At 41.4% G+C, this 25,322-nt stretch overlaps 1 protein-coding gene across 1 annotated transcript; it reads right to left on the bottom strand.

The window, feature by feature from the left end:
• Positions 1-15,463: 15,463 nt before the first annotated feature.
• LOC307123819 (NLR family CARD domain-containing protein 3-like) lies at positions 15,464-25,259 on the bottom strand. The gene is made up of 8 exons (XM_079812538.1): positions 25,174-25,259; positions 24,114-24,277; positions 23,661-23,765; positions 21,564-23,447; positions 17,171-17,344; positions 16,912-17,085; positions 16,793-16,839; positions 15,464-16,715 (listed from the first exon to the last, which is right to left on the bottom strand). Exons 2-8 carry the CDS (start codon positions 24,254-24,256, stop codon positions 16,165-16,167), a joined length of 3,078 nt encoding a protein of 1,025 aa, XP_079668664.1. The 5' UTR covers positions 24,257-24,277; positions 25,174-25,259; the 3' UTR covers positions 15,464-16,164.
• Between the last annotated feature and the right edge of the window lie 63 nt (positions 25,260-25,322).

Raw genomic sequence — 25,322 nt, 5'->3', positions numbered from 1 at the left:
AGTAAAACTCCAATCTCCAAAATCTACAGTAACATTTTAAGGAAATCAAGAAAAACAAAACAAAAATGTGCAAACTTTTCAGAATGACTGGATTCAATAAACGACCATCCACACATTACAGATGTGTAGGATTATGTGTGCTTCACTTCTTTTGCTTTATTTTCATCAGAGCTGCACTGATGTACACAGACAGTAATACTGTATATGAATGAATATTCAGAAGATGACTGGAGATAAACAGCCCTAAAGTCACCAAACCACTAATAAAGTTGTTCTCTAACTTTTACTTATGCTGTGATCAAAATCAAATCAAAATGTAAGAATAAATGTACAGCATCTGTGTGTTTATTTGACAGTGACTGACTGTGAGTCTATTGTGTTCATTCATTGATGTCAGTGTTTAATGAACATCTCCCTCTCGTGGTGCACGGCTTCATCACATTCTCAGGTGAGTTTCTGCTGATTGACTGCACATGAGCACATTACTCACATTCAGTGAAGCGTGAAATTACTGAACACACACTAAAAAAGAAAACTAAATTAATCAGGAAATCGATCGTTTATGAAATATTCTCTCCATAGAATAAAATATCTTCTAATGGCCTGATTGAATTCTGATTGGTTTTTGAGCTGATTGCTGGATTCTGATTGGCTGTTGTGTTGCTAGGCTGTTCAGACAGAGTGGGGTCAGTTCATTACCAGAAGCTTCTCAAACAGATGAATAAATACGTCTATTTCTTCCACATGTACACATCCGTTCAAAACTTTTTGATCGGTCAGACTTTTAATATTTTTAGAAGAAGTCTCTTATGCTCACTAAGGCCCATTGGCATTTATTTTATAAAAAATACAACAAACAAACAAAAAAACACCAACAGTAATCTTGTGAAATATTATTAAAATGTAAAATAGCTGTTTTCTATGTGAACTTTCTATTAATCAAAAAATCTGTTCCATTGTTCTTCAACACTGATAATAATCATAAATGTTTCTTGAGCATTAAATCATCATACCTGTCGATAAAAACTGCCTGTGTTTTTACTTTCATTTTACCTGTACTGTTTCCACCTGTGTAGTCATTTAATTTACTGCACACACAGAACTTATTTAAGTCTAAATTTAAGAACAAAGTTATGGTTTAGCTAAGGGTTAGGAGTTCATATTTGTTTCAATGTTGTGTTCAGTGTTGATGCAACAACATGAATCTGAAGTAGACCGTATGATCTTTAGTAGAATTAATAACTCATGACTCCCCATGACTGTCCCACAAAAGTGTTCAATTTTACTGTTACACTGTGAGGTATCAAATCTTTTTGGAGAAATGATTAAACTACATAACACATTTTTTGTGTGTAAATAGGAGACACATTTTGAAGCACTTTATTGATCAAAGATGGCAGCGAGCAGGGCACATTCCAGCCAAGCAACTACCATTGAGACGAATGTAAAAGCTCAAACTGTTTCTGAAGTCTAACTTTATCATTTTCATCATAAATCAGCTCAGTATCTTCTCATAAATCGATCAGTCTCTGTCCAAAAGGATGTGTGTAACAATGAAGAGGAACTAGATATTCAAATCACAATCCAGCATGAAAAGTCCAGTCTGATACAGTTCATACAAATGCCTTTATGTGCTATAACACTGTTCTGACCTCTACTGTATGTCTAATGGTAACATTCATATTCTCTGTAAGGATTTGAACAAAATAAATGATCAAATTACAATTAATTGATTAATGAGCAAACCTATAGTATAAATAGTTTGAACTGGGTTTTGTCAGATTGAACTGTGTGGATGAATACAGGGCACATAACTGCATATTTACAATAAAACACTTCAGTAACGGCACATTTAGAGGAACCGGTTAAAGCTCTTTTGTCTCACACACAATCCTGAGAAAACAGGAGGATCTCAGTGAATCTGTATTGCTCAAACCACATTCCTTATGACAGTATGGGTTCACCGACCTCCTGTGACGCTTACAAAACACTGACATCTGAAGCATGAAGAGCTGCTGAACGTCTTTCTGATTTCCTTACTCCTTCTGTATGTTCTGAGCTGTATTTGTTACATATATAATAGTCTGTCTGCTATCTGAAAGTCAAGAGATGAAAACTGCTGAAGTTTCTTCACATATCAGAGTATATCTCTAGAAGAGTGAAGACTGTCACACTTTGAACACTTTGCCTGTTGGATTATTATTAAACTCTGCATTTAAACTTTATCCTGGTCTTTATCTGTCTGTCTGCAGCCTTGCTAACATAAAAGGGAAAAAAAACTAAATGTCTAAAACTTTACTGTAAATGAAAAGTACAAAAGAAAAGTGACCTCCTCCTTGAACTGCCACCTTAACGTGGTGGAGGGGTTTGAGTACCCGAATGAACCTAGGAGCTATGTTGTCTGGGGCTATATGCCCCTGGTAGGGTCTCCCAAGGCAAACAGGTCCTAGGGGACGGGTCAGACTAAGAGCAGTTCAAAAAACCCTTATGATGACCAAAAAAATGAGGACCGTGACGTCGCCCGGTTTGGCGCAGCCGGGGCCCCACCCTGGAGCCAGGCCTAGACACCTTCCCGTGGGCCCACCACTTACAGGAGGGACCGTAAGGGGCCGGTGCAGAGAAGATCGGGCAGCAGTCGAAGGCAGGAGCCTAGACAACCCGATCCCTGGACACGGAAACTGGCTCTTGGGACATGGAATGTCACCTCACTGGCGGGGAAGGAGCCTGAGATTGTGCGTGAGGTTGAGAGGTTCCGACTAGAGATAGTCGGAATCACCTCTACGCATGGCTTGGGCTCTGGAACCACACTCCTCGAGAAAGGATGGACTCTTCACCACTCCGGAGTTGCCCATGGTGAGAGGCGGCGGGCTGGTGTGGGTTTGCTTATAGCCCCCCAACTCTGCCCCCATGTGTTGGAGTTTACCCCGGTGAACGAAAGGGTCGTTTCCCTGCGGCTTAGGCTCAGGGATAGGTCTCTCACTGTTGTTTGTGCCTTCTTGGGGTCTCTGGGAGGGGTGCTGGAAAGTGCTCCGACTGGGGACTCCGTCGTTCTACTGGGGGACTTCAACGCCCACGTGGGCAATGACAGTGACACCTGGAGGGGCGTGATTGGGAGGAACGGCCCCCCTGATCTGAACCCGAGTGGTGTTCAGTTATTGGACTTCTGTGCTAGTTACGGTTTGTCCATAACGAACACCATGTTTAGGCATAAGAGTGTCCATCAGTGCACATGGCACCAGGACACTCTAGGTCGTAGGTCAATGATAGACTTTGTGGTCGTTTCATCTGACCTGCGGCCGAATGTCTTGGACACTCGGGTGAAGAGAGGGGCGGAGCTGTCAACTGATCACCACCTGGTGGTGAGTTGGATCCGATGGCGGGGGAGGAAGCTGGACAGACCCGGCAGACCCAAGCGTACTGTAAGGGTCTGCTGGGAACGTTTGGCCGAGCCCCCTGTGATCTTCAACTCCCACCTCCGGCAGAACTTCGACCGGATCCCGAGGGAGGCTGGAGATATTGAGTCCGAATGGACCATGTTCTCCACCTCCATTGTCAAAGCGGCCGCTCGGAGCTGTGGCCGTAAGGTCTCCGGTGCCTGTCGAGGCGGCAATCCCCGAACCCGGTGGTGGACACCGGAAGTAAGGGATGCCGTCAAGCTGAAGAAGGAGTCCTATCGGGCCTGGTTGGCTTGTGGGACTCCTGAGGCAGCTGACATGTACCGGCAGGCTAAGCGGACTGCAGCCCGGGTGGTTGTGGAGGCAAAAACTCGGGCCTGGGAGGAGTTCGGTGAGGCCATGGAAAAGGACAATCGGCTGGCCTCGAAGAGATTCTGGCAAACCGTCCGGCGCCTCAGGAGGGGGAAGCAGTGCCCTAACAACGCTGTTTACAGTGGCGATGGGCGGCTGTTGACCTCAACTGGGGATGTCGTCGGACAGTGGAAGGAATACTTCGAGGATCTCCTCAATCCCGCCATCACGCCTTCCATTGAGGAAGCAGAGGCTGGAGGCTCAAAGGAGGACTCGTCCATCACCCAAGCTGAAGTCACCGAGGTGGTCAAGAAACTCCTCGGTGGCAAGGCACCGGGGGTGGATGAGATCCGCCCTGAGTACCTCAAGTCTCTGGATGTTGTGGGGCTGTCTTGGCTGACACGCCTCTGCAGCATCGCGTGGCGGTCGGGGACAGTGCCTCTGGGATGGCAGACCGGGGTGGTGGTCCCTCTTTTTAAGAAGGGGGACCGGAGGGTGTGTTCCAACTACAGGGGGATCACACTTCTCAGCCTCCCCGGGAAAGTCTATGCCAGGGTACTGGAGAGGAGAATACGGCCGATAGTAGAACCTCGGATTCAGGAGGAACAGTCTGGTTTTCGTTCTGGTCGTGGTACACTGGACCAGCTCTATACCCTCTACAGGGTGCTGGAGGGTTCATGGGAGTTTGCCCAACCAGTCCACATGTGTTTTGTGGATTTGGAGAAGGCATTCGACTGTGTCCCTCGCGGCATCCTGTGGAGGGTGCTGGGGGAATATGGGGTCCGGGGTCCTTTGTTGAGGGCTGTCCGGTCCCTGTATGACCGAAGCAGGAGTTTGGTCCGCATTGCCGGCAGTAAGTCAGACTTGTTCCCGGTGCATGTTGGACTCCGGCAGGGCTGCCCTTTGTTGCCGGTTCTGTTCATAATTTTTATGGACAGAATTTCTAGGCGCAGCCAGGGGCCGGAGGGTGTCAGGTTTGGGGACCACACGGTTTCGTCTCTGTTCTTTGCGGATGACGTTGTCGTGTTGGCCCCTTCTAACCAGGACCTTCAGCATGCACTGGGACGGTTTGCAGCCGAGTGTGAAGCGGTTGGGATGAGGATCAGCACCTCCAAATCCGAGGCCATGGTCCTCAGTCGGAAAAGGGTGGTTTGCCCTCTTCAGGTTGGTGGAGAGTTCCTGCCTCAAGTGGAGGAGTTCAAGTATCTAGGGGTCTTGTTCACGAGTGAGGGGAGGATGGAACGGGAGATTGACAGACGGATCGGTGCAGCTTCTGCAGTAATGCGGTCGATGTACCGGTCTGTTGTGGTGAAGAAAGAGCTAAGCCGTAAGGCGAAGCTCTCGATTTACCGGTCAATCTACGTTCCTACTCTCACCTATGGTCATGAGCTTTGGGTCATGACCAAAAGGACAAGATCCCGGATACAGGCGGCCGAAATGAGCTTTCTCCGCAGGGTGGCTGGGCGCTCCCTTAGGGATAGGGTGAGAAGCTCAGTCACTCGGGAGGAACTCGGAGTAGAGCCGCTGCTCCTCCACATCGAGAGGGGTCAGCTGAGGTGGCTCGGGCATCTGTTCCGGATGCCTCCTGAACGCCTTCCCGGGAAGGTGTTTCGTGCATGTCCAACCAGGTGGAGGCCCTGGGCAAGACCTAGGACACGCTGGAGGGATTATGTCTCCCGGCTGGCCTGGGAACGCCTCGGTGTCCCCCCGGAAGAGCTAGAGGAAGTGTCTAGGGAGAGGGAAGCCTGGGCATCTCTGCTTAGACTGCTGCCCCCGTGACCCGGCCCTGGATAAAGCGGAAGAAGATGGATGGATGGATGGATGGAAAAGTACATGACAGTGATGACTCAATGTTTATTATTTAATAGATATAGAATTTTTGTAAATAATAATAATAATAATAATAATTTACCAAATCGGTAGTTACATTATTATTTAAAATAAATTTGAAAGCATTAACAACCTATTGCTATAACCTTAATTTGCATTATTTTAAGAATAATACAACAAATGTTGGCAAAGTAATACCATTGTTCTTTTTGTGTGTATTTCTAACTTTTAAATTCCTCTCAGCTCCCTTCCATCTGTCCTATAAGAGAACAAGTGAGAGAAACACTGAGATCCAATGATCAAATGAGGCCAAAAGAGAGAGAATAAGTTTGCTGATTCCAATCAATTTATTTAATTATTTTAATTTATCAACAATTAACAAATACATAAAATAGATTCAAATTAATTAACACATATGTAAATAAATAAGACATCCACAATGATTTGTAAATAGTTTTTACTAACAAAGTGGTAACATAATTCTTGCAGACAATTAATAAATTATATTCAGGGTAGAAATGTTTAGTGATTGTTGCCATATATTAAAACTGGCCATTTATAACAGCCTATTCTTAGTTTTTTCACAACATCCTCCCGGGTCATTTTACAACCAAAAATAATTAGCCATAAATAAATAAAATACAATGACATTTCAGCACCTAATGAACAGACAGATAATTAAATAGAGTAGCTTGAATACACTATATTCAATTTTTTGCTGTTCTGCAGAAATGCTGGCCAGAATAAAAATGGGATTACTTTATAAATTGGATGCTTTTATCATAAGAAAATTACTTTCTAAGAACTGTCCCTATTAAGGTCCTTTCACACTGGACGCGAATAATTCGCGCGATGGTTTTATTTTTGGATCAGCTGTTTGTGTAATGAGAGCGTCCACACTGAACGCGAATGTGCTGCGGCGAAAAAACGACGTTTATTTTTTCTGTTTCGATGTCGTTTTTTTTTTAACACTCGCAGCGATAGAATAGGCTTAAACCAATCACATACAAGGAAACAAAGGTGACGAAATGTCCAGTTGATGTCACTAGCCATTCGATCAACATTAACCTCTGCCAGGTATCGCATTTCTCACGAGATTACAGGTGTAGTTGTGTTTACAGCTGTAGAGATTCAGCTGTGTTTGCCCACTATAGGCTACAGATTACGATATTATAATCAATACGTAGATTTTTTTTCTAACCTAATTGTGTCCGCGACTATAGAAAGTGAATGTGTTTTCGTCAGTACGTCTGTGGCACTTAAATGTTTACATTGTGACTCAACTGGAAACATAGCTGGAAACAGCTGCTCCGGATCGATTGGTTCCTGAAGTGTGTGGTTTGTCTCGTCAGATGCGGTGCTACTGTCTCTGGAGGATCTCCTCAAATTGTCCCACGAACATTTGAAGTAAGTGCGGAACCGGCCATGATAAAGCTCCTGTACAAGATTAGCATACTCCCCTTCAGACTCTCTGTTCTTTAAGACTGGGTGCACCCAAAACCTTCTTCTCGGTCTTTTAAAGAAAATGAAAAGCTCATCTTCACTGGATGAGGAAGTGTCCGTGTTTTCTCAGTTGTCGCCGCGAATGTTTTGGAATGTTGGAGCTCTGAAACGTCGCAAACTCGTGTCGCGGCTGATGTGAATGGTTTTGACGCTAACTATTCGCACGCGAAATATTTGCTTTTTCCGCTTCGCTTTTTCGTTGCGCGTCCGGTGTGAAAGGGCCTTAACAGTGTGAATGTACATATACAATCATCAGCCATGTGCAGCTTTCATGAGAAGGGAAATAGTACAGCTGTACTCAGTCTACCTTGGCATTTAAGCCTTTGTTTGTTGTTAAATCTGACACAGAGACAGTTCAGACTCAAAAACATAGAGGGGTTCAGTGGCTTTGAATGTGTATAAGTGAGTGAGTGTGTCAGAGACGCTGTAGAAGGACAGAGTGCCGGCCGACACGTCCACATACACTCCTACTCTCTTAGATTGTGGTACATGGGTTATGTTATTGCACACATTTTTATGCCAGACAGTGAATCCATCACAAGTGCAGAAAAGACACCATGATTTGTCATTGTATCCAAACTTACAGACAGTCCCTTCTTTCCTGCTGATTCCTTTATAGGCCACTGCTATACGAGCCCAAGAGCCCCATTCAACCTCCCAGTAACAGCGTTCAGTCAGTCTCTCGACACAGAACCTGAGGAATATCAGCAAATTTCTCTGGATGATCAGGATACGGTTGAGGATCTTTCACATATGTGATCTTTCTGTTCCCCTCAGACAGGATGAGTTGAGGGTTTGCTGTGTTTGGATCCAGTGTGAGATCACAGGCATCTGAACACAAGATGACAGATAAAAACAGTTTATTAATCTCATTTGTTATCATTAAATGTGCAAGAGTGTTTAACAGAAAGAACCTACACTTTCGTAATCCTGGTTTGATCCTGAAGGGCCCTCCATTATCCAAAATAAAATTAAACAAACATACAGACAAAATGATTCATAAATAGTTATTAATGTACAATCCATTAATATAAAGAGTCAAACATCATATTTATTTGTGTAATGCTTTAAGTCAAGTCAAGTCAAGTCACCTTCATTTATATAGCTCTTTTAACAACACATATTGCTTCAAAGCAGCTTTACAGTGACACAAATCATTCTAAACCAGCTTCACAGAGCCAGTGTCAGTATCTCAGTGTTTTTAGGTCCCAGTGAACAGCTTTATAGGAAATATGTTGCAGTGTTTTTGAGCTTCTAGTAAGCATCTAAAGGAGCTAAAAGTGTTTTGATATATGCATATGATTGTAAAACAAATTATTTAATATTCAGTTGTAAAAAAAATTTGCATCCAGTAACTCTGCAACCCTGTTCCTAGAGGTCAACCTTCCTGCATGGTTCAGTTCCAACCCTGATCAAACACACCTGTCACCATTATAAAGTGCTTCAGAATGTCTTTATTAGCTGGTTTGGGGGTGTTTGATCAGGGCTGGAGTTGATGAAGTGTTGTGTTCTGGCTATTTTCTCCATCTGTGAAACTTCATGTTCTTCATTCTCTCCTTCTCTCTCTACTATACATACTCAATGACAGTGGTTCTCATCCTTTTTTCAGTGATGTACCCCCTGTGAAATATTTTTTCAGCCAAGTACCCCCTAACCAGCGCAAAACATTTTTGGTTTGAAAAAAAAAAGACTTAAAACAGAGCACTGTGCCATCAGTGTCTGATTTATTAAACTTTGGAACAGATAAACACATACAAAATTCAAACATTTGAAAAAAATAAACTATTTCGAACATTTTAAATGATAATAATCCATGACTAAATTTATTGCAAATATTTCTCATCACTAAAATGTAGTGATTCAAACTAATGTAGTGAAAACAGTGACCATATTTCTGAAATGAAAACCGGGGACATTTCCTATTTAAGTGGTCAAAATATCACTCAAATCTCATTTGTTATTATATTTGAATAAAAAAACAGGGACAATACATTTTTGGATGTTTTTGTTGTTGTTGTGAAGTCCTATTATATTAGCATATTATTATTAACATTAATAAGTATTATGATTTAGTTTGATAATTAGGATTTTTGGTCTGGATTTAATACAATAAAAAAACACAAAAAACAAACAAACAATGAAAACAGTTAATGGTAAGATAACCATTGTAAATAAGCAGTTCAAAACAATATTGTAACATGACTTAACAAAAACACATTACAAAAATAAAACATAAATATGATAAATAAAACGATTCAACAAATATTGTAACATTTTATAATTGTATTTAAGTTTATACTCTATAAATTACTTTTTTTACTTTAAAAGTTTTACGTTTATGCTTGAAAATAATTCTCACTGTCCTTAATTGGTCTTGTTATTTAGCACTTTCATTTCACTGCTGGTTATATATGCTCTATATAATTGTGTATGTGACAAATAAATATCTTGAATCTTGAATAAATCTCTTGAATTTTAGGATTATTTTAAGCAGAAAGTGTGTGTTCTGCACATGTATAGGTTGCAATTGTTTGGGGTTAGGGTTAAGGTTTTTTTATTCAAGTTATAGTTCAGATGTGTGTGGTATTCACTGCGTTGTGACTGTGGAACTTTTGGGGACAAAACAATCCCGCTCCTTGTTGAGGCTCTGTTATAAAGCACATACGAACAATATTACTTTAAATTAAAAACGAATAGTTTGTATGTTACTACCTTGAAAGCGACAAGGAGGGTTCTTTTGATATTTGACAATAATGGCGCTCTGTCTGCTCTCGACTCGGTACGTTCTTCATGAAGTAGTAGATCGGCGCGTGCGCGCGCGCGACCAAGTAGAGTCAGCGTAGCAGCTGTATGTTGGTTGGGCACTTTTTTCCAATATATCTGCGGGTTGTTTGGAACGAGCTGTAAAACTCCAGTCGGGAACAATGCTGGATTTGCTCAGCGTAGTACACTCTATCAAGTGGATATATTTCGATTCTGTAGTTATTTTTGGATTTATAATTTTACTGGCTAAGATAATTGTATTTGAATTAAAACCAGTGCTGTTTTAGCCGTCGGCACTCAAATATTATTTCTGGATATTCGCACGAGTAAGTGATAGTTTCATTTTGGAGCTGAGCCATTGACAGGCTGTTACCTTGATTGTCTGAGCGAATTACAAAGGTGTCCTCACCTGTTCTGAGTGTAGTGATTAGCATCTATTTAATAGGCTCGTTAACGCTGGTGCGGAAGCGTCAGCGGGAGCGTTCAGCCTCCTCGTGTGAAGACCGAAGAGTGTAAAGACCATCGACTCTACTCTGCGCGACTCCACTCGAGCAAGGACACGACAAGGCACTTGAGTATAGCTTTCCTTCTACTTTGTCCACTTTGTGTTTTCATCTGTTTATTTCTCTAACCCCTATTCACTATGTGCTTCCAAATTGCTACCATTATCACATACACCCGTCAGTCACGCTCGTTACATTCTAGGCGACGCAATCCGAATAATCTGCAAAGTGTACCTATTTCCTCTGCTACATTAATGTCCATTCCAATTGGTCTGTGGAATTGCCAGTCTGCTGTAAACAAAGCAGACTTTATTCCATCTATTTCCGCTCATTCATGTCTCAGTCTCATGGCTCTAACTGAAATCTGGATCAAACCCGAAGACACTGCCACTCCTGCAGCTCTCTCAAATAATTTCACTTTTTCACACACCCCACGCCCGATTGGGAGGGGTGGAGGTACTGGTTTGCTCATCTCAAATGATTGGAAATTTGAGCCCATTCCTTCTCTATCTGGCAACTGCTCATTTGAATCACACTCAATCACTATCACTCACCCGGCTAAAATCCATGTTGTAGTTATTTATCGCCCTCCAGGTCAACTGGGGAACTTCTTGGAGGAGTTGGATATTTTACTCTCTCACTTCCCTGAGGATGGCACTCCTCTGGTACTGCTTGGTGACTTCAACATCCACCTTGATAAACCCCAGGCTGCTGACTTCACCACTCTTTTGACCTCATTTGACCTTAAGCGAGTATCTACTACAGCTACTCACAAATCAGGTAACCATCTGGACCTGATCTACACACGCTGCTGCTCCACAGACAACACTTTAGTTACTCCACTGCACACCTCAGATCACTTTCTCATCACTCTTAACCTCATACTGACTCCAGACACAACACACACTCCCCCACAGATCACCTTTCTGCGTAATCTACGCTCGCTCTCTCCCCTCCCGTCTATCCACTATGGTTTCATCCTCACTCCCTCCACCTGCTCAGTTCTCAGCACTAGACACTAACAGTGCTACTGACACTCTTTGCTCCACTCTAACATCTTGCTTAGACAACCTCTGTCCCCTTTCATCCAGGCCAGCCCGCACCACCCCCTCTGCCCCCTGGCTGTCCGATGTTCTCCGTGAACATCGCTCTGTACTCCGGGCGGCAGAGAGGAAGTGGCGCAAAACGAAAAACGCTTCTGACCTAACCCTGTATCAGTCTCTTCTCGCTTCTTTCTCTACTAATGTCTCCACTGCTAAAACTACATACTACCACAACAAAATCAACAACTGCTCCAACTCTCGTGCACTTTTCAAAACATTCTCCTCGCTCCTTTGTCCTCCTCCCCCCCTCCTTCGTCAAACCTTACAGCTGATGACTTTGCATCATTCTTTACAAACAAAACCTCTTCCATCAGCAGCCAATTCTCCACACCACAAACCGACACACACATCTCAACGACCATCACACCCACGCTTCCCTCCTTCTCTCTGCTCTCTGAAGCAGATGTCTCCAAACTCATCCTTTCTAATCATCCCACTACATGTCCGCTTGATCCTATCCCCACTCACCTCCTTCAGGCCATTTCTTCTTCTGTTACTCCTGCACTCACTCACATTGTCAACACCTCTCTTCACACCGGGACTTTCCCCACAGCATTTAAGCTGGCTCGGGTAACCCCACTGCTTAAAAAACCCTCTCTAAACCCAGCACTTTTAGAAAACTACAGACCGGTATCCCTTCTACCTTTCATTGCGAAGACACTTGAGCGGGCTGTGTTTAATCAGCTCTCTACGTTTCTTGAACAGAACAACCTCCTGGACATCAACCAATCCGGTTTCAAAAGCGGCCACTCAACTGAAACTGCCCTGCTCTCAGTTACGGAGGCACTGAGACAGGCAAGAGCAGCCTCCAAATCCACAGTACTTATCTTACTGGATTTGTCTGCTGCTTTTGACACAGTTAATCACCAGATCCTCCTGGCAACTCTCATGAAGATGGGCATCTCAGGAACCGCTCTCCAGTGGTTCAAGTCTTACCTCTCAGGTAGGTCCTTTAGGGTGTCATGGAGAGGTGAAGTGTCTAAGTCACATCATCTAGCTACTGGAGTTCCCCAGGGCTCAGTGCTTGGACCACTTCTCTTCTCCATCTACATGTCATCATTGGGATCGGTCATTCAGAAACATGGCTTTTCCTATCACTGCTATGCCGACGACACTCAACTCTACTTCTCATTTCAACCTGATGATCCATCGGTTGGTGTTCGTATCGCTGCCTGCCTAACAGACATTTCAGCCTGGATGAAGGAACATCACCTGCAACTCAACCTTGCAAAGACAGAACTACTTGTGGTCTCAGCCAACCCAGCACTTCACCCCAATCTCTCCATTCAGCTAGGATCATCAACCATAACTCCGTCCAGGACAGCCAGGAACCTTGGGGTTGTGATTGATGATCAGCTAAAATTCACTGACCACATTACTGCAACAACCCGGTCCTGCAGATTTGCACTATTCAACATTAGGAAGGTTAGACCCTTCCTATCAGATCTTGCCACACAACTACTGGTACAAGCTCTTGTTCTCTCCAGACTGGACTACTGTAATGCCCTTCTTGCGGGCCTTCCGGCATGCACTACCAAACCCTTGCAACTGATCCAGAATGTAGCGGCGAGGTTGGTCTTTAGTGAGCCGAAGAGAGCACACGTCACGCCTCTCCTCATCAGTCTGCACTGGCTACCAATAGCCGCTCGCATTAAATTCAAGGCACTGGTGCTCGCCTTCAAAACATCCACTGGCTCTGCACCAATATACCTAAATCGCTCGTTCAGACTTACACACCCTCCAGGAACTTGCGTTCTGCCAGTGAACGACGCCTTGTGGTGCCATATCAGAGAGGCATGAAATCGCTCTCACTGACCTTTTCCTGGACCGTTCCCACCTGGTGGAATGACCTGCCTATCTCAATTCGTGCGGCCGAGTCTGTAGCCATTTTCAAAAAACGTCTAAAGACACATCTTTTCCAGCAACACCTGACCGATCTAGAATAGCACTTATCATTCTATTCATTGTCTGTCTGTCTAATTTATATATAAAAAAAAAAAAAAAAATATATATATATATATATATATATATATATATATATATATATATATATATATATATATATATATATTCTGTTCTGTGCCAGACTAACTGAGGCTTGTTACAGCACTTGCATATTGCTGATATTGTTGCCTTTCGACTGCTCTAGCTGCTTCTATTGCCCTCATTTGTAAGTCGCTTTGGATAAAAGCGTCTGCTAAATGACTAAATGGAAATGGAAATGGAAATGGAACCCCAGCCACCCCTGGCCCCATCGGCCCCTGAACATATTAACTCTGTCTGTGTTTCTTTACCCAGCCACCTCCAGGTCCTGTAAAACGAGAGCTGTGCTAGCCGGTCCAGGGGCGACCAGGAGAGGTTGGCCCGCCTGCTGCAATCATACAGTGACGTCTTCTCCACGGGGCCCACTGACCTTGGTGGTACTGGCCTCGTGCAGCACGACATCCTCACCACCCCTGGTCCACCTGTGAAACAGCAACCGCGCAGGATGGCTAGAGACAAACAAACGGCAGCAGACCAGCAGGTACAGCAAAGCCTGGACGCCGGAGTGGCCCAACCCAGCAATAGCAGCTGGGCTGGGCTGCACCAATTATTATGGTTCGAAAGAAGGACCAGACGTTGCGGCTATGTGTCGACTACAGGCCTTTAAATGAAAGAATCATAAAGGATGCTGACCCACTGCCCCGCATCCAGGACACTATGGACACACTGTCCACTGCCAGGTACTTCAGCCCGCTGGATGTAACATCAGGGTACTGGTAGGTGGAGATGACGCCAAGAGCCCAAAAAGCCACTGCTTTCTGCACCCGTAAGGGCCTGTTTGAATGGAACATAATGCCTTTTGGACTGTGCAATGCGCCGGCCACGTTCCAGAGGCTCATGGACCATGTCCTGGCCGGGCTGCAGTGGGAGACCTGTCTACCTCAATGACATCATTGTCCTGGGGCAGGACGGAACTGAAATGTTGGAGCAGCTCAGTCATGTGTTCGGCGAACTACGCGCAGCCAATCTGAAACTTGAACCGTCTAAGTGTGTCCTGTTCCGAGAGCAAGTGCCACACTTGTGGCACATCGTCTCCGCCAAAGGTGTCGCCACTGACCCCCAAAAGATCCAAAAGGTGGCTGGGTGGCCTGCACCCCAAAATATATCTGAAGTGCGTCAGTTTGTTGGCCTGGCTTCGTGTTACAGACGTTTTGTCCAAGATTTCGCCTCCGTTGCCAAGCCCCTCCATGAACTCACCAAAAAGTATGCACGCTTTAACTGGACGGACGAATGCCAGGAGGCTTTTGAACAACTGAAAAGCCGGCTGACGTCCGCACCTGTGCTGGGCTATCCCCTCGACAGTGGCAAGTTGCTCCTCGACACGGACGCCAGTGACTGGGGAATCGGAGCAGTCCCAAGTGCAAGAAGGTGAGGAGAGAGTACATATTCGGGCCAGTATCAGGTTACTGTGATTCTCATATCTGTGAAGAAAAAAAAAACACCTGTGAACATGCTGATAGCAGGATCATAGCAACTATTGGATTAATATTAATATAATGTCCACTCTTTACAGAAAACATGATCTTCGTGATCTTATGCATGCATGTATTATTGCACAATATGTGAACAAAATTTGTATATTATTTTATATTATATATCTATCATTTGAACAGAAATTGGCGAACAAAAGCTTCATTGATGTGGCAGTAGGCTATTTTACAGTTAACACTTGATAATCTATCCAAAGCAGGCCAAAAAATATTATCTAAACAGCCATATTACGTCTGTAACATTATATCACATTCATGTTATATTAAAGAGCATATAATTGTTAATTAGCAGTTTAATAAGTTGCTTAGAGACATGCTCCAGAAAATGTTTATGGAGACCTAGACAGAAGAAAGAACTCCCTGATTGTAAATTAAAAAGAAAAGAACACAAAAAGACATAAATTCTATGTCTAAAACGTTAATGTACAGAAAAAAAACATCCCTTGGCTGGATATAAAGAAGTCAATAAAGAAGACATGCTTGACCTTTAATACACATTTGTTATTTTTATTGAATATAGTATATTTTTATGCAATTATGTTTTACAACATGTCTTTGAAAAGAATTGTAAATATACTGCGTTTTGCATGCACATATTCTGTTGTAAAACTTTTATTTGATTATTTGATTATTTACTTTAATCAATAATTAAAATTACTATTAAATACATACATGAAATAGATGAAAATGAATTAATAAATAAACAAATAATGTATAGCCTACACTGATTTGCATGTATAATTGATACAAATTGGTGGAATGATTATTGCAGACAACTGATGAAATTCAGAGGGAGTAGAAATATTCAGTGACATCTTGACATCCATTAAAACTGGAGTATAACTGCACATTTCTTCAAGACTTCTTCCCACACCACTTTCTTCCTACTTTACACCCACATGTTATAAGCCATATAAGCCAACAATTTAAAGTTACAATGCCATTTTAGCACCTTATGAACAGCAAATTAAATAGGGTGTTCTTGATACGTGTACATTTTTTTTGCTGTCCTGCACAAATAATGACAAGAATATGGGCTTTTTTCAGAAACACTTTTATCTGTATATCAACAAAATAAATTAACAAAAGGAGCTCTTTTGTTACAACTATCCCCCTGCCAGTGTGAATGTGAATATACTGTAGTCAGTATTACAACTTAACCAAGTTACATCTGTACATATCTCTAACATTTAAGCGTGTGTCTATTGTTAAATCTGACAAGAGACAATGAGGAATCAAAAACCTTAAATCCAGCATAAAGGGGTTCAGTGAATGTGGTATTGAATGTGTGTAAGTGCGTGAGTGTGTGTGTGTCAGAGACGCTGTAGAAGGACAGAGTGCCGGACGGCCAGTCCAGATACACTCCTACCCTATTAGAGGGGTGTGAAGGGGCTGGTATGACAGTTTCCTTATTTTTGTGCCAGACTGTGAATCTATAGTCAAAGCACCACAGACTCCATGACTTTTCATCATATCCGAACCAACAGTTCCTTCCTCCTTTCCTGCTGATTCCTTTATATGACATTGATATATCAACTCTTCCACTCCATTCGGCCTCCCAGTAACAGCGTCCAGTCAGACTCTCTCTGCACAGCACATGAGGAACCTGGTCAAACCTCTCTGGATGATCAGGATACGGCTGCTTCTCTTTGACATGTGTGATCCTTCTGTTCTCCTCAGACAGTATGAGTTGAGTGTGTGCTGTGTTTGGATCCAGTGTGAGATTACAAGCATCTGAACACAAGAAGACAAAAACATCTATAACAACAAAAACAACAGTCAAAAACGGTTTGTAGTGTTTGTAGACATACACTTTTGTAGTCCTGCCATCATCATGACCTCTCCTCCATGATCCACACTATAAACACACAAACACACATTAATGTAGATACGTACTCGTTCAGTATGTCAGTATTACTCTTTGACATACTTGAGTATCTGCAGTGAGCAGTTTGGATCCTCTAGTTTATCAGAGAGCAGCTTAACTCCTGATTGTCCTGGGTGATTGTAGCTCAGATCCAGCTCTCTCAGGTGTGATTGCTTTGAACTCAGAGCTGAAGACACATAACCACAGCCTTCCTCTGTCACCATACAGCCTGACAACCTACAGAAACACATAATTATCTACAGAAACACATCAACATTATGACCGGCTGACTGTACGTTACCTCTTAAATGTTCTTACATACCTCAATATCTCCAGCTGACAGTTTGCAAGCTTCAGTCCATCGGAGAGTATCTTAACTCCTGAATCCTGCAGGTCATTGTTACTCAGATCCAGCTCTCTCAGGACACAGTTTGAGGATTGTAGAGTTGATGACACAATTTCACAATCATGAGCAGTGAGATTGCAGCCACTAAGACTGGAAAAGAGTAAAAACACAATAATTAAACAACTGGTATTTCAATAATATCAGCTTCATTATACACTTTAAAAAATTGTCCTGTAAATTAATGGTAAAATACTGGCAACACTGTATTATTTATTTCACTAGAGTAAAACTCAATTTCATTTGCAGAATTTGACTTCCTTAAATTGGCCAACTGCCATATACAGCATATGATTACTGAGTTTACGATTACTGTGAATTGATTTCATTTGATTTCATTAAAAATATTTTTTAAAAAGATGCATTTTCACATTTTCAAGTTTTAACATTAAATGTACAGTTTATTACGGTTAAAATACATTTTGTGGGTCTTTTTGAAGGAAAGAGGAACTACACGAACAGAAAAAAGACAAGAGACGACAGACGACAGAAACGCAAGAACTTCAACTGACTTCCAGCCATTACACATTATTAAACTTATTACTAACCAGTTTGACTTTATTTCTGTCATACATCTATAGAAGCTCTTATTGAGAATTAACAGATGTTTAGATATTGATGTTTTTTTGTTGAAAATGTTTGGTATAAATTACCATTATGGTGATCAGTGTTTGCTTTAGTTGAACTCTTGACCCTTGACTTTTTAAAATTCTTTTGTCTCTGGCTGCTTTAATAAAACTTTTTGCTTTTTTAAAGGTCCTGTTCTTCGTGATCCCATTTTTCATACTTTAGTTAGTGTGTAATGTTGCTGTTAGAGCATAAATAATACCTGTAAAATGATAAAGCTCAAAGTTCAATGCCAAACGAGATATTTTATTTAACAGAAGTTCCCTTTCAAAGCCTACAGCGAGCGGCCGGTTTGGACTACATCCCTGTACTACCTGCTTTAATGACGTCAGTAGAACAGTTTGTCGACTAACCTCCGCCCACAAGAATACGCAAAAAAGGGGGCGTGGTCTTGTTGCTCTCCCACGTGGAGAAGAGGAAGTGTTGCGTTCGTAGAGTGTTTGTCGCCATGTCGTTGAGACCGGTCGAGACGCTGTTATTTTCATCCCGGAGTCAAATCACCTTTGTTTGGCCTTCAGGGATGCTGTACTTTGAGCACATGCATCTCCCCGTTATGGTAAGAGGGGTGACCTTTCCGGACAATGTGCGCTAAGCTGCTGTCGAATCACAACACGGGAACCGCTGGCACAATCAGAACTTGTTACGTATTTCTGAAGGAGGGACTTCGTAGAATAAGGAAATCCTCAAGCCGTTTTTAGGACAGTGAAAACAGCGGTATACAGATACAGTAAAAATACTGTTTTTTTACACGCGAAACATGAACACATGTTATATTGCACAATCAAAGCTTAAAAAAACAGGAAAAACGGGACCTTTAAGTTTTTGCAAGGCTTATTTGTTATGGAAAAATAAATATGATGATAATCAGTGAATGCTGATTAATATGTATTGATGATGACGTAGTCATTATGTAGTCTCTTGATTCACTGTTATTTTTACATTATTAGTAGACTTAAATTTTACATCACCAACACCGTGAAACTACAGCAAGAGTTTCAACAGCAATCAGTTAAAATGAAGGATCTTTTTAAACATCAATAAAACAAAGCTACAGCATCATTTAGACCAGTGTTTCCCAACCAAGATCCTGGAGGCACACCAACACTGCAGATTTTGCATGTCTCTTTAATCAAACGCACCTGATTCAAATTATCATCTTATTATCAAAGACTCCAAGACCTGAAATGGGTGTCGAATAAAGGAGACATGCAAAATGTGCAGTATTGGTGTGCCTCCAGGATCATGGTTGGGAAACACTGATTTAGACAAACAAAGACATCAAAAATCAGCATATGAATCTCAACAAAGGTGGCGATCAAAAATATGTTATGGGAGTTTTGTACATTTTGTACAGGAAACTTTTGATTGTCACCAATGTTGAGATTCATATACTGATTGTTGATGTCTGTGCGTGTCTAAGTCTTGTTGGATTTCAAAAATGTTTAATATTATTCAAAATAACTTATTGCTGGATCTCATGTAGTAGAATCACTGAATTACCACAAACAAGACACATAAAATAAAATATTATACATCAGATATCATTTTGAACGAATCTTTAATATGACTCGGGACTACCAAGTTGTCTCAGAGAGTGATTCGTTCATTTTGTGTTGACCGCGCATGCGCATTACGCTGAATTCTGTACTGGAAAGAACAAAAATTATTAGTTCATCTTTCGAGTCTCGAGTTCGGGTTTGAGTCTTTCGTTCTTCCTGTCAGTCCCATAGAGTCTATGCTGTCAGTAGCGGAAACAGAAAAGATTCGTTCTTTCGAGTTCGGGTTTGAGTCTTTCGTTCTTCCTGTCAGTCCCATAGAGTCTATGCTGTCAGTAACGGAAACAGAAGCACGTAGTTATTTTTTTATTTTATTTTATTTTTTTATATATAATTCTCAGTTAATATCAGACATATACAAATATGGGAGATATATTGACTATTCAAGTCTAACATCACAAATTCAAGTCAATTAGACTATTACTCGTTTTGAATCAACTGTATTTTATTTTTCTCTAGTGAGTTATATATATTTTTTTGTATTTTTTTTGTTTTTTTTATATTATGTGTGTGTGTGTGTGTGTGTGTGTGTGTGTGTGTGTGTGTGTGTGTGTGTGTGTGTGTGTGTGTGTGTGTGTGTGTGTGCTATATTATTCAAAATAAGTAATAGTCTAATTGACTTGAATTTGTGATGTTAGACTTGAATAGTCAATATATTTCCCATATTTGTTTATGTCTGATATTAACTGCGAATTATATATAAAAAAATAAAAATAAAATAAAAAAAATAACTACGTGCTTGTTAGTAAAAAGGTTGTGAACTAGTGTTCAATACTAGTCAAGTCACGTGGCAAAAGAACGATTGACTCAAACGTCAAACCCGAAAGACTCGAGAGAACTAATCTTTTCTGTTTCCGCTACTGACAGCGCATAGACTCTATGGGACTGACAGGAAGAACGAAAGACTCAAACCCGAACTCGAAAGAAGGAATCTTTTCTGTTTCTGCTACTGACAGCATAGACTCTATGGGACTGACAGGAAGAACGAAAGACTCAAACCCGAACTCGAGACTCGAAAGATGAACTAATCATTCTGTTCCCGGACTTGTGTGACACGGCCGGCCCAGCCCCAGATCAGAGTCAGACACAGACGAATCGACAACTAACATCTCGAGGAGTTCGAAGACACAAGAGGCGGAGAAAAAATTTGATAAATATGAAGTTGCAAAAGAAAGAATGTCTTGGATCAGGAGGTGAGGTGAACTAACAGAGTAAGACTGCAATAGCCTGACCCAACAACTAATCAATTAATTAAACGTTTCAGTTTCTTATCATTTGGCTTTGGTTGAAGTACCCTATAGTTTATTTTTATTTAGTTTTACAAATGTAATCAACATTTTCATAAGTACTAGATGGGTTGGGCTATTTAACATGTCATTTTAATTATATTTTTCTGAAATGAACGGAATGACTCGAAAAAAGATTAGTTAATTTTGCTGAACGAGACTCAAAGATCCGAGTCAGTAAAATGATCCGAACTTCCCACTACTATTCTCTTGGCATTTTCTTTCCACAACAAATGTGTTTTATAAACAAACAGTTACAGCAACCAGGAAAAAAAATGGTGTTAAAGAGTCAAGGGTCAAGAGCTCAACTAAAGCAAATACTGATCACCACAATGGTAACTACAAAGGTTAGTATTTTCGTCAGTAAAGAAATAATGACAAACTGGTTTGCAACTGGTTTCCCACTTAGTGTGGCCGGAAGTCAGTTCTTGTGTTTCTGCTTGTTTCTTCTCTTTTTTGGTCTTGTTTCTCTGTCCATCAGTGTCTGATTTCACTCATTTTTTTCATTCACTCTGTCAAGTGGACTATACAGTATTACTGAACTAATGTAGGCAATAGTGAATGAGGGTATAGGGTGTGATTTGGAACACAGCCTCTGTGAGTCTACATTGAGCGTTGTTAATTCACAGTATATTCCTGTAGGCTAATTTCTCAAATATTAACCAGAATGCATTGTTTCTATGGTATATTGCTGTTTTAATGGAAGATGGTGTGTTACTGTCAGATTTTGGCTGTTTTTTTACAGCAAGGTTTTACAGTGTAGTCTAGGTGCATTACTTGGCACAACAATAGAAACTGTTTATTCAGTTTAGAAAGAACTGTAACAAATTATTAAACACTCACAGGGCTTTTCTGCTGTTGATCACAGCTGGTATCAGTCTTCTTCTCCCCTCATCTGATGTGTTGTATTTCTTGAGGTCCAGCTCATCCAGCACCTCCTCTGACATCTGAAGCATGTAGGCGATTGTTGAGCAGTGAGCAGGAGAGAGTTTCTTCTCTAAGTGTTTGTCTGATTTCACAAACTCCTGAATCTCTCTGGACAGAGTCTGATCTTTCACTTCCAGCAGACAGAGGAACAGATTGATGGATCTTTCAGTGGAGAGTTCATGTCCATCTTTGATCTTCTCTTTAATGTACTGTGTGGTTCTCCTGATGCTCTCTGAGCTGTTCTCTGTGTGTGTCAGTAGATCCTGTAAGAGTCTCTGATTGGACTCCAGTGAGATGCCCATCAGGAACCGCAGGAACAGATCCAGCTGTCCATTCTCACTCTCAATGACTTTATCTACTGCTCCTTTAATCAGATTATGTAATGAAACTAAATTCATTAATCCGTCCATAGTTGTACATAGATAAAAATAAAAGGCATAAAATGCAGAAAGAAACTCCTGGACGCTCAAATGAATGAAGCTGTAGACTTTCCTCTGATGAATCATAGATTCCTCCTTGAAGATCTCAGTACAAATCCCAGAATACACAGAGGCATCAGTGACATCTATGCCGCTCTCTCTCAGGTCCTCCTCATAGAACATCACATTGCCCTTCATCAGCTGTTTGAAAGCCACTTCAGCAAGTTTCACAATCACTTCTCTGTTGGACGGCAGGAGTTTCTCTGGATCTCTCTCTTTATACTTCTGATTCCTCATGTTGATCTGAATCAGCAGGAAGTGGATGTACATTTCAGTCAGAGTTTGAGGGATTTCTGCACTCAGATCTTCTTTCAGGAGCTTTTGAAGCACAGTGGATGAGATCCAGCAGAAGACGGGTATGTGACACATGATGTGGAGGCTTCTTGCTCTTCTAATGTGTGAGATGATTCTGCTAGCTTGATGCTCGTCACTGATTCTCTTCCTGAAATATTCCTCCTTCTGAGGCTCATTGAATCCCTGAATCTCTGTCAGACGGTTGATGTATTTGGAGGGGATCTGATTGGCTGCTGCTGGTCTGGAGGTGATCCAGATGAGAGCAGAGGGAAGCAGCTCTCCTTTCATGAGGTTTGACATCAACACATCCACTGATGAAGTCTCAGTCACATCAGTAACTTTCTGAGTTTCTGAAAATATCATTGTCATTCTACTTTCATCCAGACCATCAAAGATGAACACAACTTTACACTGCTCATAAATCTTTGAGTCCAGATCTTGAAGTTCAGGATGAAAGTCCAGCAGAAGTCTGTGAAGACTGTACTGATGATCTCGGATCAAGTTCAGCTCTCGAAATGGAAGCAGAAACATGAAATCTACATCCTGATTGGCTTTTCCTTCGGCCCAGTCCAGAATGAACTTCTGCACAGAGACGGTTTTTCCGATTCCAGCAATGCCTTTAGTAAGAACAATCTTGGTCTGCTCTTTCTCCTCACATCCTGGTTCAGGTGAGGCTTTAAAGATGTCATTGCAGTAGATTGGAGTGTCTTGTGATTGTTGTGTTCTGGCTGTTTTCTCCATCTGTAAAATCTCATGTTCTTCATTCACTCCTTCACTCTCTCCGACTATGATGTAGAGCTGTGTGAAGATCCTGTTCAGGAGGGTTTCATTCTCTCGTATTTTGGTTCCCTCAAATAATCTCTCATACTTGTTCTTCATGCTGGTTTTGTGCTGGTCTTTGACTCTCTTCAGGTCTCCAATCTTAAGTGTGTGTTTCTGCAGGATTCCTTCAGTTTTGTACTGTCTGATGGGAGTCTGATTGTGTGGTAAAAAGGTTGCAGATCTGATCAGCTCATGTATCTCCCCCCTGTTGAATAAAGATAAGCAAAAAAGACATTGACAGTGATTACGATGACTGTTATCAGATATGATTTTTATTTTGCCCCCTCTTTGTGTTTCACCACTGTGCAGTCTATATATTTAATAGTCTTTTTGGAGTACAGTTATTGTTATTGAGTTAACTGAAATCATTAATCTGAGATTCACTATGGTAAAATAGCAAGTAAATGCTTTTACTAACGGAAGGTCAGAAGTCAGTGGTCCATCACTGAACCCAGGGGTTGTCATCATGGATCTGTTACTCTTCAGAGATATGCTACTGGGTTCTGGAGACTGGAGACCGATGCTGACAAAGGACAAACAAAAAAAATCAGTCAAGAGCTTGTGGAAAACGTGTTTAGTGCTTCCTTATAATTTCAATGAAGCTGTTAGCATCGGGATGGAAAATCATTCCACCAGTAAGTTGCAGTGAAAGTGAAGGTTTGTGGAAGAAATGTGTGTGTTTTTGTGATGAGGATTCTGGACTGCATGCAGAACACACTGTCTATTTACATTTATTAATTTGACAGACAATCGTTTCCAAAGCAAATTACTGCATTCAAGACACATAGTTTATAAAGTTCTTGCAGAACCATGCTTTACAGTTTGAGCTGCAGAGTCACCGTGGATAAGACACAAATGTCTAATGTCATACCTGGGGTCAGGGGTCACTGTATTGACTGCTGGGGTCAGGTTGTGTTTGGATTCATCACCTAAAGATGCACCATCTGATCCAGGAGATGATGAACTTAATTCAGCCCAAGTGTCTTCATTCTCTTTTTCCTCATGGAAACTCATTTTGTTAGGCACTGCCCTCCTCTTTTATGTGGAAACACAATGGTAAAAAGAATAAGTTAAATAAACAGATACACAGACTGTTATCAGCAGCTTTGGACATTTTTTCTGCGCAGTAAATGTGAAGTCCTGTGTAGTGCAATGATACTGGACTGCCCAACGATAAATATTTTGAGTTTACACTCAAACTTGTTCTACTGGCTCCTGGGACACCTCAGTGACAAAGCTAACAAAGCTCATTTAACTACTGGTCTGGGATTAGTCTCCTACCAAAATCCAAATTTTTATTATGGGAATATTCAACTCACTTGTTGTATTAATGCTGCCTTCACGTGCTATCAGAAATTTGATAATTCCCACTTCTGAAGTCGAGATTACAAGCTCATCCCATTAAAATTTCGAAAGTGGAGAGCGTTCATGTGCAATTTTTATTTAGGAAACTCGTATTTACGATAATTCCGAGAGCATGTGAAGGCAGCATTATTCACAGAGAACTTTTAACTACGTTTAACTACTACAACTGTAAAAGCGGCAGTTATTTTTTGTAAGGACATATCATGACATTCAACAAGCATCTTAGATTCTGTCATTTGTGCGGAAAATCAACAATAATTGGTTCATTGATATTGTGTGATTATTAGCATATATGTTCACAACACTCCTCTCTGCATTTGAGTGTTCTACAGTGAAATATCACACTCACAATTTACTATCAAACCATCAACAAAAGGCTTTTGTTGACATCACAGGATCAAGATAAAGTATATAACATGACTATTAAGGTAAAAATATCATAAGTGATTTACTTAAATAATTTTAATCATCAACATACCTGTCATTATAATAAGATATTCTGCACATTTAACTGTGGAAGTAGTTTTTATCTCCGTGCTTATATGAAGAATAAATTCTGAACTTACCACAATACGCCGCCACCTAAAAATCTAGTGATAGGTTTAAACCATTTAAATTGAGTCCTTTCTTTTACTTTCTTTTCAAGTCATCTGGTCAAGGTGAGTTTGTCCACCTTTATATCCACTGTTATGTCAACAGACACACTCCCTCTAGT

This window comes from Gobio gobio, assembly GCF_949357685.1.
Source record: "Gobio gobio genome assembly, chromosome: 3".
NCBI classification, from domain to species: Eukaryota; Metazoa; Chordata; class Actinopteri; order Cypriniformes; family Gobionidae; genus Gobio; species Gobio gobio.
This window is presented reverse-complemented; position numbering and strand designations above follow the sequence as displayed.